This window comes from Pogona vitticeps, chromosome 1 (genome assembly GCF_051106095.1).
Source record: "Pogona vitticeps strain Pit_001003342236 chromosome 1, PviZW2.1, whole genome shotgun sequence".
In the NCBI taxonomy this organism is placed as follows: Eukaryota; Metazoa; Chordata; class Lepidosauria; order Squamata; family Agamidae; genus Pogona; species Pogona vitticeps.
This window is the reverse complement of record NC_135783.1, coordinates 175207120-175226546: the sequence shown is the minus strand read 5'-3', so window position 1 is coordinate 175226546 and position 19427 is coordinate 175207120. Positions and strand designations below refer to the sequence as shown.

The following is a 19427-nucleotide window of genomic DNA, read 5'->3' as shown; positions in this document are numbered from 1 at the left end:
ACACTTTCTACAAGAGGAGCAGATTTCATTCAAAATCTGTGGGGCTCCTGCTTTGTTTGGCATTCCTATTTAATGGTGGACCACTGAGTTGCAACTGTTTAGATTTGTTCATATTGTGAGAGACAATTAGTGCTGTTCCTGTGTGTTAAGAGCTCCGCTTACATCTTGTCCTGCTCTTTGTGGGCAGAAGGAGGGAGGAAAAGAAGGAAACAGTGTTGTTTTCTTTAATTTCAGGTATGAACTGATGCAGAGAGGTTTACTTGAACCTAAAGACATTGGATTTGTTCCAGATGCATACACCTGCAATCAGCAGCTGGAGAGGGAAAACAAATATTTAAAAAAGGAAATGGAGAGCTATAAGTTTGCAGCCAAGTAAGTTGTTACTATTATTATTGGGTTCTGTATTTTTCACTTGGGGCTAGATCCTGCCAAATTAGGCACAATGGGAGAGCGAAGATTTGTTTAACTCCCTCAAATGTATTTAGTTATAGGATTTATAGGCAGCTTTAACTGAAAGGAATCCAACCAGCTAATTGAGGTAAGCAGGGGGGGGGGGGGAAAGTGTGTATTTTTTTTTTAGCATATATAACAGCGAGGCCTCAAATGAACAGATTTATTATATTATATATTTATTATATATATTATATATTATATTCCCGAATCATGTATGAAAGGCTTCAGGGAATAGCTAGCAGGACAGAAGCTTTGAATTTATTTATTTATTTATTTATTTATTTATTTATTTATTGGACTTATATACCGCCCCATAGCGCTACAAGCACTCTCCGGGCGGTTTACAATTTTAATTATAAAGGCTACACATTGCCCCCCCAGCAAGCTGGGTACTCATTTTACCGACCTCGGAAGGATGGAAGGCTGAGTCAACCTTGAGCCGGCTACCTGGGATTTGAACCCCAGGTCGTGAGCAGTTTTGGCTGCAGTACAGCGTTTTAACCACTGCGCCACGAGGCTCTTCCCTGTGGTTTATGAAGATATTACATAAAACTCCCCTGTGGAAATTAATGTGTCCAGTTCACAAACAGAAGATGATCAGATGGGTGTAAGATAACAGAATGGACTGGGTTTACCACTAGCTATAAGAAAAAACAAAGAGTTTTAGTTGGTGTGCCCTCCCCCCCAATGGAAAGGACAATCCCATAAAAGAGACTGTGGAAGTGGGAAACTTAACTGAGAGGATGAAAGAGTTAAGGCCAACAGAAATGTACAGCTTGGGAAAAGAAAAGCCATTGGGAGGAGAGGGCTTGGCGGAAAGACAAGGGGATAAAGGGGAAGAAGCCGCCCAAGAGAGGGCAGTCAGATATCTAGGAGAAGAGATACCAACAAGGTAGAGAGAGGAGAAGGAAGAGTGGGTAGAGGTCATTAAGGAACACCCATGGATCAGACAGTGAGTTCTGTTTAAGCTACCGAACAAGACTGGTACAGAAGCCCCCTTACTGGGGAGAGACAGCTAAGTGAGAGGCAAGAAAGAGGACAAGAAGTAAGAAACTGGGAGTGGGCATGTCTCACCTTGGGAGCAGTCCTGCAAGGAGGGCTTTCCAACCAGCTATGAGCAAAGGTCCCAAAAAGGAAAGTATGGGAAGAGAATATAAGTTTCATTTACCACAATCGCTGAGTATCAAAAGAGATGAGGCAGGCATGCCTAACCCTTTTTCCTCCAGTATGTTGTTGGCTGGGACAGAACTGTTTAATCTGTTGTTATGGGACCTTCCTGTGTCCAAAGATAGAGAGTTGAAAGTGGCTGCAGAAAAGGTAGATGAAAGGACTGTTACTGTTGAGTTAAATCCATTTGTAACCTTGTTGAAAAAAAACCCTTTTGGAATTGATGAAGAGACTCCGGCTGTTGATTCAGGAGCTAAACGTAAGTTTTGGGAAGGAACAGGGAACAGAAAACCTTGCAGCAGTACAGAGCATAATTCTGGATTCAAGTGGATTGATGGCCAAGAACAAAGTCAGTCTGAATAACATTTCACTTTAGGTTTTTAAAGGCTTGTATAACTTTTCAGTCAAATAATTCTCTACCAACTAAATAAATAAATAAATGTTTTCTTGGGTTGGAAATGTTGAGTAACATGCATCATACAAATGCAAATGAAATATTAGCTAATTCTTTTCTTAGCACAAGAATCAAGAAAACAGACAGACAATTTAATCCCTGCTGTGATTGATCATGTGAACAATACTGAAGAGAAATACTGCTATGCGAGAGTGAAGTATTACTGTTTGAAAATATGATTGTGAAAACAATGATGGGGATATATTTATGACATTTTAACAAGATGTTTTATATTTATACAGTGGTGCCCCGCTAGATGCTTATCCCGTTAAACGACGAGATCGCTTGACGATGTTTCCTATGGGATTTTTTCGTTTAACAATGATTAGGTCCCTGCTTTGCGAACCGATTGTTCGCAAGATAACTATTTAAAACAGCTGATCAGTGGTTCGCAAAATAGTTCCCCACTGTTTTCCGGACCTATTTCCACAAGACAGGGATCGCAAAATGGCCACCCTATGGAGGGTCTTCGTTGCACGAGCAGGTATTTTCCCCATTGGAACGCATTAACCGGTTTTCAATGTTTTTATTTTCGCATGACGACTATTTCGCTGTACAGCGATTTTAATGGAATGCATTATCGTCGTCATGCAGGGCGCCACTGTGTACTCAAAAGATGACAAGGGAGAAATGAAACACATAGCTGATAATTAGAAGAATTAACTTGCATCGGTTAGTTTTTTTAAAAGTTTTTTTAATTCTGCAGATTTTAACAATTAAAATGTTAATATTAGAATGATATGTTGGATTTATAGAAACAGAATGATTTGGTAGAATTATTGAACTGCTTTTGAGAGTGCATGTAGTAGTAAAGTATACATTCTCCTTTTATATGAGAGGGAGAAATCTGCCATGCTGGAGAAAGTCAGAGTTAAGCTCTTTCTTAGAGATGCTTTTGTCCTTGGAAATTGTTGCCTCTACTCTTTTCTTCATTCCTGAAAGAAAATCACCTTGTCAGGTCTCCCAACCATTCTCATTTATGGGAAACAAATCAGCTTTTGCCAATAAATTGTCCTGACTCTCAAAGTCATAATACTTAGCAGTGGGGATTACCTTTCTGTGTAGATCGTCAGTTTTTCTTGTTAGGAATAATAATCTCTTAAAGGGATACCATTTCCCTTAATGTCATGTATATATGTGGAAAACAAAAAAAATTACAATCGGTTTCATTTCCCATAGTTCATTGTAAAGTGTGAAGATCAGGATTTCTGGGTTTCTCTTCAGAAATCAGTCAGATGCTGTCTGATTCAGTCTAGAGAGAATCAGAGCGAAGGTTCGATTGCACCTGGTCAAGGCTTGTATGAAAAGCGTTGAAGAATAATGAAAGGGACTCATGCAGTTAAGGTCTAAACAAGTTAATAAAATGTATTCGCGAAGGCTTTCACGGCCGGGATCTAATGGTTGTTGTGGGTTTTTCGGACTTCTTGGCTGTGTTCTGAAGGTGGTTCTTCCTAACGTTTCGCCAGTCTCTGTGGCCGGCATCTTCAGAGGACAGCAAACAGTTTGCTGTCCTCTGAAGATGCCGGCCACAGAGACTGGCGAAATGTTAGGAAGAACCACCTTCAGAACATGGCCAAGAAGCCCGAAAAACCCACAACAACGAAGTTAATAAAATGATTTTCAGTCACATTTTAACATAACTAGCATCAAACATCAAAATAATTATATTTATAATTTATTATTATTATTACTATTCAAAAATACCAGACATAGTCAATCAAAATTATAAAAACATTAACTGGTATTATGTGACAGATACAAGTTTTTTAAAAAACCTAAGTATCTGTTAAATGTTAGCGCAGTATATATGCTGTTCCTAATATTGCTGTTTTTTGTAGCTCTGGTGGTGTTATTTCTAAGATCTGCAACTGATTGTAATATTGTTTGAAATTTCTTGATATTGTTCCCAGAGCTAACTATGGGGACCACTGAAGTATGTTTCATCCACAAGCGAGAGTTTTGATTGGCAGATCTCTGTATTTTGTTAGTTTTTCCAATTTTTTTATTTTCAACTCTGGCATCTCCTGGAATTACAAGGTCAATGATCCAGACATTTCTTTGTTATATTACTTCTGTGTCTGGTGTGTTATGATCAAAGTATCCATTAGTTTGGATCCGGAAATCCCACAAGACCTTTACTTCCTCATTTTCTGACACCTTCTCTGTTATAATTGTTGATGTTATTTCATGCCATCAAATCAGTTCTGAGTTATGGTGACCATTTTCAGGGAAAGTAAGTAAAACAAGTTTATGTGTGTATGGCTGTAGCCATTACAAAAGAAGTTTCAATAGGATAAAATATCAAATATAGTATACAAATATAACCATCTAAAAAGAACATTATCATGTGAAACAGTTCAATCCTCAGTTAAATCATGATCATTATAACTACAGAACTTCCTTCTTAAAACCATTGCTCTAAAAGCAAAGCTGGCTGCCTTTTCAGAAATGTATGGCACCTTATCCCCCAATAAAAAAAAATTATCAAATATGCACCAGATCTATCAAATGTGATACTTAACTCTTGGAACAAAGCATCTTTTCCATTTCATTAAATTATGACATAGTATTGGTACTTTTGAAAAGAAATTTTAAAGTATTAAACAAAGTTAGCTTTAATAGAAAAGCTAAAGAATTTTATAAAAAGTATTTCTTGGTGGATATTTCTGCAATGGTTGCCTTTAGGCATGTTCTGCAGTTTACAGATGTTAACAGGTCTAAAGAAAAGTGGCGTTAATAGGCTTTTCTGAAAGATGTTTATAAAGCATGTCTTCCTTTGAGATGAGATTGTTCAAATGGAAGTTGTTCCTTATGATTGGAATGCTTTTCTCCCCATATGTAGACTATATATTCTTTTAAAATAGGAGAATGTAAGGATATACCGTAATAGACGTGCATAATGGACAAGAAGACTCCAGAATATAATTTGTTGCTCAGCACGTTTTGAGTATATAGCTTACCCAGGACCAATGCTGACTGAGGTCTTTTAAAAGATCATAGAATCATAGAAAAGCGAAGTTGGAAGGGGCCTACAAGGCCATCAAATCCAACCCCCTGCTCAAGGCGGGAATACAATCAAAGCATAAGATAAGGAGGTAGTATATACTATATCATCTAAACAACAACAACAACAACAACATTGCAATGAGTACTTTGGAACAGTATAGAAGAAAATGTTAAGTTTTTTGTTGAAATGAATAAATATCATCAGAGTTGTCCTGCGGCTTCTAAGTGGGTTGGACAACAAATATTTGCCTATGTATTGTTTCAGTTTCCTTTCTGTTCTTATTAATCTTATTAATGTTTTAAATAAACCCCAAACCACAGCTAGGCTGTATTTTTATTAGGACCACCAACCACTGGAGCTAAGCTCTTTCTGCCACTGGTACCCTTTCAATTTGGTATTTTAGCCCTTCTCAGTCTTGGTGAAGGGACGTGGCTTTAGGAGCAGGTGACTGTGGGATGTTCATGTCTATGATGATGATGATGAACCAGATCAATCTTATTAATGTTTCTTGTGAGTGTGGAGGAAAAAAAAGGAGAAGACCAAGAAGGAATCACTGGCTTTGTTGCATCAATGTTAAAGGAAGAGAGAGTTTCTTGTGCAAAGACTTGAGTGCCATCTATCTTACTGCTTGTTCTTTCAGACTAAATTGTGGTGGTTGACTCACAACTGCAAGGCCTTCCTCCTAAGTGAAGGGATTGGAGAGAACCCTTCTCTCTTGTGTTATTTTGGGGTTCACCTAGAGGCATTCCTTTCACCAAGTGAAGCAGAAATGTATTAGGAAAGTCATAATTACCTTTCTCCTTTCAAACAGCAAAGCTAAAGAGCTACTGTTAAAAGTGCAGAAAGAGCGTGACTTCCATCGAATGCATCATAAACGAGTGGTCCAGGAAAAGAACAGGCTCATTAATGATATTAAAAGGTAAGCAATTAAAAATAGGCACCTAAATCTAACTGGTGTTCTGAAAAAAGACCTGCCATCATGTGAAACTGTTTCCTTTCTAGTTTGGTTTCTTTTGCCTCAAAGGTGTGTGTGTGTGTGTGTGCATGCGTGCGTGCGTGCGTGCGTGCGTGCGTGCGCCTCTCTGTTCATTTACCATAACAGGGACACCTCTTTTGGGTCATGTTCCTTCATTCCTCTCCCCCCCCCCCAATTTGGCATAGATGGTGGTGATGAAGAATGGAATGGGAGGGGAAACCGTCGGGCAGGCAAGCTAACAGCAGGGCAAGGAGGCAATTGGCAATGGTGGCAAGGAAAAGAGAAGGAGAAAGAACAGGGATGGAAGAACTGTCAATGGGACAAGGAGGCAAGTGGAAACGAGGAAAAGAGGGAGGGAGAAGACCATTGGGCTGCCAGGGTTGACAGTTGGATAAGGAGGCAGCCAGTGGTGGTGGTGCAGAGAGGAACAATTTTCAGACAATTTGGGTGAAGGAAGAATGTAATGAACATGGGAAACATGAAATAACCCACAACATTTTCATGCTGTTTCATTTAAATGAACCCTTCAGAGTCTTTTTTCAGGAATCTACAAAAGAACCTGCTGATGAAAGAAAGCACCTCTGGTTTATTTTGTTCATTCTGATTAACCCAAAAATCCAATCCTTATCTAGAACTAAGACTAGTTATATGTAATTAGCTCTAGCTCCAGCTAGACAGGTGTGCCTTTTTTCAGGATGTTCAAGTTCCTCGTCTTATTTTCCATTAACGCCTCCTTCCCTCTCGTTTCCTTCAATTTGTTATCTTTTGGTATCAGCAGCATTGTTTCCTACAATGTTTTCTTCTGTAACTTAGAACTTGCAGACATAACAAATGTAAGAGAATAGCTTCTCAATAAAATTCCCTGTCATACAGAGCTCTTTGTTTTGGAGGAATTCATACTAATTTTTCACTGCTTGCGTAATCTGCATCCTAGAATTATTTGGAGCTATATTACAATTTTCTATGCCATGGAAAATTATTTTAAATTATTCAATTCAAAATAATTTGAATTATTTTACTCATCCAGAAATGTGTACTATAGTTTTCTTCTATACCAATATATAGCACTAGATAATTATTACAATGGTACTAAGTTTAATTTATATCTGTCCAGCACGTCTGCACCCCAAGTGGCCCCTATTTATTTTTAAAATATATGTTATTGGCCACTGTAAGGCAGAAGAGGGCTGTATCAGTTGGAAGCCAGCATTTTGTACCATTTCTTCCTTTGTATGGCAATCATGAAAGCAAATCAATGTGCCCCCTGGATCTTTGGACATTGCATGCCTGTGTCCTGAAAGGTGGTCTAGAAATATTTAAATACATTTCTTTCCACACTTCATAAATAATGCATTTCATGAACAAAGATGATAGCTCCATTTCTTGGCATGTTTTGTGTTTGACCTCCTCTCATTCCATAGTGCTGACTTAGATGCTGCAGGCCATTATCAGTTGAGTTAGTGATGAAGGAAAGCCTTTGAGAATATGAAAAGCAGTCTGTTGCTCTACTCTCCCTGGAAATGTTTATTTGCTTCTTTGTCTTACCTGTCCACAATATTGTACAAGAAAGTTCAGCAGGGTTCCATCAGTTATTATGGCAAGGGGAGGGCTGCAGGGAACAGTCAGAAAGATACTGTACCTTTCAGATGAAGTTTCAGATATTATTATTATTTAATGCAGTGGTTCTTAACCTTTGTTACTCGGATGTTTTTGAACTGCAACTCCCAGAAACCCCAGCCAGCACAGCTGGTGGTGAAGGCTTCTGGGAGTTGCAGTCCAAAACTCCTGAGTAACCCAAGGTTAAGAACCAGTGATTTAATGCATACTATTTAAACAATTTGAGATTAATCCATCTCCTATTTCTAAAAGACTGTACCCTCAGTGTTGTCATTTTAAAACAGAAAAAGGCTCTGATTTTTAAAGTTGGTAGTAATTATTCTATAATCATTTATATTTCTGTTTGGTGTGTATAGGTTGAAGACACATTATGCATCGTATGAGCCAATGTTAAGGCAGTTGAAAGAAAAATATGAGACTTTGCTGAGAGAAAAAATGCTTACAAGTTTGGAAAGAGATAGAGCAGTTGGACAGGTAAGACTTTTGTTCGGTCAGTGATACAGAATTTCAGTGTAAGGTAAATTTGGCAATTTGGATTTTATTATTTATTAATTTACCTTCACTTGGTATGTCCCATTTGTCTCCCTGTATAGAAATTCAGGCCAGCTTACAAAATGGTTAAAAACCAGGTGTAGTTAAAACAGAATGACTGAAATCCTGTTGCACATTGTAAGCAAAGTTGTACATTTCAATATGTTTCTTGATGGTAAATAAAGATCTCCCGCTGTGAGTCCTGGTGGTACATGTGCATACTGGATTGTTGTATGTGCACATTCTCGGGTGTGTGTGTGTGTGTGTGTCTTGATTTACCAGCATAAAATGGACCAAAATGTAGAACTTAGCTTGTATTACACACTACAATTTCAATGAAAATCCTGTTTTGGATTTTTGATACATATTGACAATTTTTCTGATATAGTGGGATAACCTAGATATATGATATAAGCAGTAAAAATGAACTGAAATGCACAATGTTTCTAGTCTTGGAAGTTTAGAAGTTTTCTTGTGAGCCAAGTATACAAAATTCTCTTCACTTTTGTTAAGTTGTATTTTTATGTACCTTCATATGATGGAGATGTGCCTGAGATAGGGGTAAGGAATTATTTGTTGAAAGTAGATCATCCATCTCTTAGAAAATGAAGAATGACAGATATGTTTGTCAGGAAATAATCTATTATGGTGAAGGGATAGTTTGTGACAAGCTATTGATACATTTTCATCAAATTTACAGTTAGTAACTGATCATATCTGGCAAGATGATGCCATAATTTCTACATTCCTGAAGAGAAAGGTGGGGTACACATACATACAGTACATACACACACACACACACACACACATGGACGCACGCACACGGACGCACGCACGCACGCACGCACGCACGCATGCATGTCTTTCAAAAGCAATGCGACAGAAATTTATAAAGGCTGTCCTGTATCCTACAAGATTACTTAAATAAAGAAAACAAGAAAAACATTCCCCTGGTTATTGCTGTCCAAGGTTTTGCATAAACCAGATCTATAATCCACTGCAATTTTGTTTTTGTCTTTTATATCAATGAATCTAAATTTCTTTGTCAGCCTCTAGGTTCCTCCAAGTGCCACTGGTATGCAGCTTTGGTTCATCCCAGTGAGATTTGTATCTCAGCACAAGTCTTAATTAAATGAATGGGGAATTCTGCTCCTAAACTTACAGCATTTTTCATCTAATTAGGTCAAGATAATTATAATTTGTTTAATCTCAACGTATTGTTCAGTTTAGGAGGGATTGTGAAAGTCTCTTTGAAATGAATGGAAAACAGCAGTTGGCACTTTATAGATTTTAAAAAGAGTCAGCAGCCTCAAGAAAGAAAAATACTCAGTCATCTGAATAAGTACAGATGTGCAAAGCACCTTTCAGTGATCATTTTATAGAAGCATGAGTTACCTCATTTTGACGCACAGTGGGAAATGAGAATATGAGTATTTTCCCAACAAGGGACAGAATATGATCTGATACATACATTTTTTCCCTGTCCGGCACAGCTACTGTGCACTTTAGAGCCGGGTAATGTAAGGCTAATTTTATTAATCAGAGACAGGTTGCTTGTATGATTAGACCAGTCATTATACCTGATTTATTCCAGATCTACTGTGGTATTGAATGCAGACTCACACGTAGCTGAGAGTTGAAAAGAGTATGGTAGACAAATTACTTTCCAGCCTGTATAGAGTTATTTTGACCGAGAATGAAAAGATATTTTCTATCTCTTCAATCTGCCTATGAATGTATAGAATGAATTGTTAACGAAGGGTGAACACACTGGTGTTAGACTAATCTCAGTCCAGTTTCTCAGACTTATAACATTTTCATATATTTTAGGCTAAATAATTTTTGGTTGTTGTGGGTTTTTCGGGCTCTTTGGCCGTGTTCTGAAGGTTGTTCTTCCTAACGTTTCACCAGTCTCTGTGGCCAGCATCTTCAGAGGACAGCATTTTGTGCTCTGATGTAGTTGGCTTGGGAGTGCAGTATTTATGGCTGTGAGATAGTCTTTTGTCCATTTCTGTAGATGGGTGATTAGTGTGTCTTGTTGTGGGCGTACTGTTGTGTTGAAGCACCAGCAGAACTTCAACAAAAAAGAGGAAAGTGTGAAGCTCAACAAAACTTGGCTCCCAGCTCTCAAAAATACAGCATGCAAAAGGTCAATGAACTCTACTCAGCCACAAGGACAGGGGCTCACTACACACAAAAGACCAGCTAATGACACCCATCAACCACAGTGACAGATAATCTCTTCTCCTTAGCACAACAGTACACCCACAGCAAGACACACTAATCACCCATCTACAGAAATAGATAAAAGCCTGTCTCACAGCCATAAATACTGCACTCCCAAGCCAACTACACCAGAGTGCTGTCCTCTGAAGATGCCAAACACAGAGACTGGTGAAACGTTGGGAAGAACAACTTTCAGAACACGGCCAAAGAGCCTGAAAAACCCACAACAACATTAGATCCCGGCTGTGAAAGCCTTTGCAAATACATTAAATAATTTTTATTATTATATCTAATTGTTTTGCTAGGATATGTGAAAATTCAATCCTCAGTGTTATTTTTATCTCATTTGTTTAGATTACAGGCTTGCAAGCTACCTTACAAAGCTTGGAGTCTGGAAACAGTGTGCACATTCCAGTGGCCAGAGGTAAATATTTCTGTTTTTGCAAAACATCTAAACCTGGGTTGGGCAGCATGTTGCCTTGGCCTGCATGTGGCTACCAAGGTCACTACTTGTGCCACCAAAGCATCCCAGAACACCCCAAAATTGTTTCAATTCTTATGGAAATAAAACTGCGCTTGTGCCCTTTAGAGGTGTAGGAGTCAATTTTGTCATATTTTGAGAGATCCTCAGCACTCCTGACCACCTCCCAACCCCAATATTTAATCCATTTAATTAAAAAAAATGTTTTGCCCACTAGAGAGTACAAGGGACTTGTTCAGTTAGGAATTTTCTAAAATAATCCTTTTGGGGGGGGCATTAACAGAACCCCATTTAATAACTTTGGGTTCATATGCACAGTGTTTATTTATTTATTTTAATAATAAACAAATAAAAATGCAAATTAACCTTTTTGGCCGCTTTAAAGGATGAAGCAAGCCTCAGGAGTCCCAAGTGTTCAGACAATAGTATGAAGGAACAGTATGAAGAGGGTCTTTTGACACTTCAGACAATTATAGAGAAAGGTGGGGGTGGGGATAAGGTACCGCCTTGATTGCTTTCAGGATGATGGTGTCTTTTCTCCCTTCATTATTTTATTAAAAAGAGACTAACTTATGGTCCAACATTTTACTAAAATTTTAGTAGTACAGTGGTCCCAATCCAATCAGTTCCTGGTGTCTTCCCTACTTTTGAGTTATGGATTATTATGTCCACCTCTTCTTCCTTTAGTAAATACTCCATTATATTTTGACCCATTTCTTGAAGTCTAATTCACACATTGTTTTCTATATATTCCTTAATGTATATAAGTGTATATTTTATGAAAACTCATTTAATTTATCTCTCAACAAATTACACACGGTACCTCCATCATTTTTAATCACATCAATAAGGTCCCTGGCTTTTTCAGTTTGCTTAGCTCTGGCCAGCAGTTTTGAATTTTTAGTGTTTCAAAATACTTTCTTCTCTAATATATTAAGTTCTTCTGATTTTTAAAATATTAATATTCTCTAATTATTTCCCTTTTGCTGATATTTCTGCTATACTTTTTTAGTCTTTATCTATCATACAATTCCTGTCCAGCAATTGTGTTTCATCATCAAACTTTTAAATATATTTTTCTCATATTCTTTTAAGGTTATATGATTCCCCTAATTCAACTGATCATTGCTTTAATAGTATCCCACATACTACCCTGACTGTTCTGAGAAAGTGCAGAACAACACATATACTGTATATTTGAGTACACATATGGCTACTCAAAGAGCAGTAGTTGCAGGTGGGCAACCTGTACTTCTGTCTATCTTTGGCTTTTAAGATTATAGCCCTGTTTGGGCAGTCTGTCTTGTAAACATGTCGAGACAGTCAGGGACCCTAATGTTAGCAAGAAAGATCTGAAAAGTAATCCTAACTCTGTTCAAGTGAACATGGGCATTTGAGAGTGGCAAGGTGGCAGGGAGGGAGTGTGTGTTCCTGATGCCTTCTACAGGCTTACAGGATATAATGCCTGAAAAGAGCTTTTGAATAAGAATCCAAACTGATAGTACTAATGTCTGAATAGGGCCACCATTTAACAACAGTCCACATTTACACTAATAGTGCAATGTTGTGTTTTAATGCCATCAAGATCAGTTTGAGGAAGTGGATTTCTCCAAAAGCTCTCATTAAAATATAGCAGTCAGTCTTCAACGTGCCACAACATTTTTGTCTTTGTATTCGCGAAGGCTTTCACAGCCGGGATCTAATGGTTGTTGTGGGTTTTTTGGGCTTCTTGGCCGTGTTCTGAAAGTGTTTCTTCCTAACGTTTTGCCAGTCTCTGTGGCCGGCATCTTCAGAGGACAGCAAACTGAGGCTGTCCTCTGAAGATGCCGGCCACAGAGACTGGCGAAACGTTAGGAAGAAACACTTTCAGAACACGGCCAAGAAGCCCAAAAAACCCACAACAACCATTTTTGTCTTTGTTTTTTAATTTTTCTTTTGTTTCTGCCTGGTATCAAGATGAGTATTATCTTGAGTAACACTTGGAAGAATTCAGTACAGAGGTATTCATGCTATCAGCTTCATTTGTAATCTAATTGTACTTGAACTGTAAACAGAGTGATTTAATCTTAGAATAATAATAATAACCTTAGAACTGCAGAGCTGAAAGGGACCATAAGGATCATTTAGCCCAGCCCCTGTCAAAGAGACACAGTGGGGAATCATGCTCCCAACCTCTGGTTCTGCAGCCAGATACTTGAACTACTGAGCTGTCTGACTCAACTGATGAAGAAATTAGGCAGATCAAAGAGGCACATATGGCTTTGTTTTGTAAAGGAATTTATAAATATTCGTTTTTATGGAAAAATGGAAGATTCTTTCTTTCTTCTCTCTACAAAGAAATTTACAATATTAAAACAACAGTAAAACATTAAAAAAACAGAACAAAACAAAAACTATGTTTTTTTTAATAGCTGGTCATAGGTGTGAAAGAGAGGATGGACTAGAAGGACCCTCCCAAAGAGCTATCAGAGAGGCTAGGGAACAAAAAGTGTATTCTGGAGTTAACCCCTATGATCCAGCAAAAGATCCAACGAAACAGATTGGCAAGAGATATCCAAAGGTATTTATTTATTTATTTATTTATTTGTTTGTTTGCTTGCTTGCTTGCTTGCTTGCTTGCTTGCTTGCTTGCTTGCTTGCTTGCTTACTATTCTCTCTCTCAGTGCAGAATATACGTAAGGTAAGAAAATTCCAAACATATAATTCTTATTTGTTTTTCCTAAACCTAATGGTGTAATGTTAACATAAAAAAATTGGATTTGTATAACAGCAAGCATCTATACAATCTGACACATCAGTGTTTGTTATAGAGATTTTCATTTTTCTGCTCCATTTGTCTCCTACCATTCCAGCAGCTGGCCTGTACTGTAGTTTGTGGCAGTGATGCCATGTTGATTTAAAATCAGTATTGAATTCTGAAGCTGTCAAACTTGGGAACCATTGGCTGCCTCTGTCTATGGGCCCATAGAAGAACCTCTTCTTCCTCATATGTTTTGTTAAACTTACAGAACAAGTCTTGGTTGTTATTGGAGCCATAAGTGGAAGCTGTGTTTAAAAAAATTGAATCTTTGAGTATTGGAAGCTTGTTTACAAGCTGCATACTTTTAAAAGTTTTGAGACAGGTTAGTGAGTTCATTTGCAGTTAATGGGCTTCTATATATGAAAAAAACAGTTAATAATGATTTTATTTTCTATTGTTATTCTTGAATTGTTTTCTACCATAGAAATGTTACTGAAGTTCCAGCTAAGAACATGAATGCCTATAGCTTGGGTAAAAAGGGTGCAGGTGGTGTTGGTTCATAGCTGTTCTTTTGTTAGAAATCAGTGTTTCTTTCCTGAATTATGGCTTTTGCCTCCTAAATCACTTTCATAATCTCAAACAAAGAGGTGCATATATAAGTATATCCCCCACCCCAAGTTAAAAACACTATTACCATATTTTTTTCATGATGTTAAATCACTATTTTATTACAAGCAACTTTTTATCATAGCTATTGACATTGTATTTTTTAAGAGTTGCTTGATTTTTTGGAATATAAAGTTATTATTATTATTATTTATAGATCATGCTGAAGAAGGTACCAAACCTACATGCAACCTAGTTTATGAATTGGTAATTGTTTGATTAGTCTCCCTCACAGTTACTGTAGGTATGTTTACTCTTGTCCAAAGGACTGTCCAGTTAATTTTGTGGCATCATTTTCAGTTTTTGTTGCCTTGGAACATGAAGTAGATACTTACAAAAGTCAATCAAGTTACTTATAACTTGGCCTTTGCCCATCTTGGCTTCAGGAATATGGACCATTTGTGGCTGACTCTGTTTGGTTGTATCATAGTGTTGTTTTTGTTTTTGTTATATGCTGTCAATTTGGAACCGAGTTATTGTGACCCTCGTAGGGCTTTCAAGGCATGTGAATATTTAATGAGTGGTTTTATCAGTTCCACATCCCCAGTCAGTTTCCAGGGCTCAGTGTGGATTTGAATCTTGTTCTTCAGAATTCTAGTCCAACATTCTATACACTACACCAGTGGTCCCCAACCTTGGGCCCCCATATGTTCTTGGACTTCAACTCCCAGAAATCCTGGTCAGTAGAGGTGTGGGTGAAGACTTCTGGGAGTTGTAGTCCAAGAACATCTGGCGGCCCAAGGTTGGGGACCACTGCACTACACAACACTAGGATCATAGTCGCATTATTGCCTGAGTATAAATACAAGAATGGAGTTGGCATCTGAATTTGTTATGGCCTGTTGTTGCAAGAGAACAGCACTTCTGGGTTTTTCTGTAAATACTGTTATACTTGTGAAAGGGAGGTCTCATTGTTCAGAATGGGTTGTATCTCATTTGATAATGTGGTTTAGTGTTTTCATCTGTTACGATGTATTATTTAAAATAATCTGAGAGTCACAATTTGGTCTCACCTGCACATTAAAAAGCAGGCCATTCTGTCAAAATTAGGATTTCTTGTGGATGAGAGAGTGTTTTTCCAGAGTCTGTAAAAGAAAACATCTTTATAGACCTGTAAAATGTTTCTGCAGCACCTGTAAACAAATAGTAGCCAAGAAGTAATAGAGGACAAATTGAGACTGTCTCTTGTGATTTAAATCTGTTGAGAGCAATTTCCCCAGGTTTCCTCAGGTTAACAAGTAAAGAGAACAAATCAACCAGGGTGTCTTGTGGGCAGGAGGGATCCTCATATAATAATATTTTTAAAAAACCAGTCACATCAAAGCGATTCTCACTTCTTCACATAAGTATTTTTAGGTATGCATTTTATCCTTCAGACAGCTTATCTTTTCATACGCTCTTAGTATGAAAAGAGTGTATGAAATGTGTGTATAAAAGAATTCTGAAATGTTGGATGAATGCATTGTTACTATTTTATCAATTAGCAATATACAAATAGCAGCAGCACATCTGGATATTTCCATTTATTTTTAGAGGTTTTCCATACCTCTAGCCTACATGGAATGGCATACATTTTCTTTGTTCTCTCACTGAGGAATAGATAATGGGTTGCTGTTAAACAGCCATAACATTTTTCTAGCTTCATATTATTACTTTTTCCTTGAGTGAGGAGGCCATTTCGTCTGTAGAAAGAGGAAGTCTGAAGTCTCTCTTCACCTTCCAGTGAATGTGGGGTTTTCTCTGATACTTTGTTTTGAAATATTTGGAAGATACATTTATTTACAGTATTCATTTAAAATATTTTTCCCCCCACCCAAGGTAAAAATGGTTTATAGTATTAAAAATATAACAGTAAAAGCTAAAAACAATAAATTATTGTAATAAAAATAAATAAATAATGAAAACTCACTAGATAAAAGCAGTACTAAAGCATATATGTAAAACACAACAGAAATGCAACAATCCCCCTTTTAAGAAGCCCCCTGAGATAGCTAGTCGCTAAAAGAAAGGGGACATGGTAGCGCTGTGGCCTAAACCGCAGAAGCCTGTGCTGCAGGGTCAGAAGACCAAGCAGTCGTAAGACCGAATCCACGTGACAGAGTGAGCTCCCGTTGCTTTGTCCCAGTTCGTCACCAACGGAAAAATGTCTTCGGACAGGCGCTGGCTCTATGGCTTGAAAAGCGGGATGAGTGCCACCCCCTAAAGTTGGACACGACTGGACTGAAAATGTCAAGGGGAACCTTTACCTTTAAAAGAAAGCCTGCATGTAGAAAAAGGCTTTGCTTATAGTAGAAGGATAGCAAAGATGGGGCTAGCCTGGCCTCCTGTAGGAGGGGGGCTCAAGAGTCTGGGAACAATGATAGAGAAGTCCCTCTCCCTTGTCAAATCCCAATATACCTGGGAGGGTGGTGGGACCTAGAGAAAAAGCCTCTTAACCTGGGCAGGCTCATAAAGGGAGGTCCCTGTTACATACAGCACTGATGTTACCTGTCTGTCATGGGTTGGAGGGAAAGTTCCATCCTATGGGGAGTGGAAGGCGGGACATCAGGAGGAGGGGCTGTACTGTATATATATGTGAAGCCTGTGTGGAGAAGTTTAGAAGAAGGAGCTAGAAGAAGAAGCTGGAGTGGGAGTCTGTGTGTCAGACAGGGTACTACTGTGTGTCAGTCAGTACCTACCTGATAGGTTCAGGTGTCTTTATGGGTAGCCAGAACTGATAGGTTCAGGGTCTGTGCTTTATTTAAAGGTGTTCTGTGTGAACCAAACTGGTGTATGTATGATTGAGACTAAGCCACGTTACTGTATCTTATTCCCTTGATCATTTTATTTTCCCTGTGTGTTATTTAAATAAACCTTATTCCTTTGTTTGTTAAAAATCCATTCCTGGTCTGTGTGACTCCTTACAGGGAACAGTTGGTGGCAGCTTAGTGAAAGTGTGGCATCCTCCAGTAGGTCTGGGGTTGTCACAGTCCCATCTTTGATATAGCTTGGACACAGGTCATTTAGGGCTTTATAAATCAAAAACACTTTGAATTGTGCTTGGAAATAGACTGTGTGTCAGTAGAGCTGCTGTAAGAGGTTATGTGATCTCTGTACGTTGTCACAGTTAATAATCTGGCCGCAGCATTTTGAACCTGCTGAAGTTTCCAAACACTTTCCCAAGGCAACCCTGCACAGAGCACATTACAGTAGTCCAAACGATATGCAACTGTGGCTGCTCCCAGGTTGTGCAATATTTTGTCCTGAGAGGTTAAGTTAGTCCCCTCCTTTTTATTCTTCTGTCAACGAAGATATTAATACCCAAAAAGAGATGGTTGTCCCTTTATCTGCATTTCTGTTGTGTGATACAGACTCTGGGCTCCAGGGTGTAATGAGAACAAATAAAGAGAACAATGGAAAGAAGACATAATGAAACTGCAGGGAAGGGGAAGGAATTTCCTGTAGAGAAAGCAGAGCAGTGTACATTCAACTTCTTACTGGAGAAACAAGTAGGTTGATTATCTAGAAACTTGCTGATGAAAGCTGACACTTTCTTTAGTGTCTGGCTAAAGCTAAAACAAGAGCAAAGAATGCATTCCTTCATATCCTGTGTCACTGGAATATTTGACACAATTCTGAACTTCTCAGCATGTCAGCTTATCAGTGTGCCTCCTAACTCAAACAACCTTTGTACAGTATTCATAGCTGTTAGATATCATTGGATTGATCTAATAGTGATGTAATTGATCATATATGATCTTATTCCAGTCAAAAGGGTAAAAAGGGCTCCAACACATTTCCCTTTCCTTGATCATCCTGCCACTCATCCTCCTTTTTGGGGGGATAATAAAGATGCAGATACCTCCGGTAAGGAAGAGAGGAGAAAACCTTCAAAGGATGCTGTCTGAGACCTTTCCAGAAGTGATACCTAGTTGCTAGGTGACTACAGTTAATTGGTCATAGTGAGATTTTCCCTTCCACATATTCCATGGTCTAAGAGTTAGCAGCTGCGTTTACAGCCTGTGTTCCAGGTATAGGGAGAAATAGTTCCATAACATAGTTCTGTAATTTAGTATGACCTTGGTGTTTATTAATGGGCTTCTCAGTGGCCATATGTGAGGGTTTGATTGGACAGTCAAGTGGTTTTTCCTTATCCTCAATAACTTCACCAGACACCATTTGCAGCAGTAACGATGGAACATTTATTTTAGAACTATCCAATAAACCATTATCGTGGACAGGAACATAGTCTCTTTCACCTTCCTCCACTCGGGCAGGAAGGGACTTACAATCTTCTAAAACAAAGGGGTTACCATAACTAGAGTTTGTTTGTTTGTTTGTTTATTCATTCTATTTGTATCCTACCTATCTGGTCGTTGCGACCACTCTAGGCAGCTTACAGCACATAACACAACAATAAACATATAAAAAAGAAAAATTAGCACACTGTCCCCTTAGTACATGGTCCTGGCGTTTCGACTGGTGACCATCCTCTCATCATCTTTCCTGTCTGTATAGACCAGTGGTTCTTAACGTGGGCGATAATGCCCCCCAGGGGGCGATTTCATTTTTCAGGGGGGTGGTAGAACGAAAAGGGGCGGCATGGGGGCACTGGAACAGAAGGGGGGCGGTAGGGGGGCGCTGGAGCAGGCCAAACCTGTTAAGATGGCTGCAGCCTTTTTACAGTGTGCATGAATATAGATTTTCCTCCAATCTTAATTTAGTTTCAGAGTTTTCGTCTTGAAAATTTTAGTTCCTGCATTGTGGTTTGTTTTTATGCCCTTTTTATATCTCTTTTTGCGTCTTAAAATTCGCTTGCAACTACATCATTAAATGTTACTTTTTGGGGGCATTTCATTTTCTTAGAATTGAATTTTGTTTTCAGGAGCCATTAGATTTAAGTGTCATAAATGAACGAACGAACGAACGAACGAACGAACGAACGAACGAACGAACGAACGAACGAACGAACGAACGAACGAACGAACGAACGAACGAACGAACGAACGAACGAACGAACGAACGAACGAACGAACGAACGAACGAACGAACGAACGAACGAACGAACGAACGAACGAACGAACGAACGAACGAACGAACGAACGAACGAACGAACGAACGAACGAACGA

At 38.5% G+C, this 19427-nt stretch overlaps 1 protein-coding gene across 2 annotated transcripts in view; it reads left to right on the top strand.

The window, feature by feature from the left end:
* The window catches only part of SPAG16 (sperm associated antigen 16), a 655515-nt gene that overhangs the window by 49283 nt on the left and 586805 nt on the right, over positions 1-19427 (top strand). For both annotated transcript variants that reach the window (XM_078379135.1, XM_072977750.2), the window contains 5 exons: positions 235-372; positions 5893-6000; positions 8031-8148; positions 10786-10855; positions 13324-13472. In XM_078379135.1, the coding sequence (XP_078235261.1) occupies positions 235-372; positions 5893-6000; positions 8031-8148; positions 10786-10855; positions 13324-13472 (583 nt within the window). The remainder of the gene's footprint in view (positions 1-234; positions 373-5892; positions 6001-8030; positions 8149-10785; positions 10856-13323; positions 13473-19427) is intronic.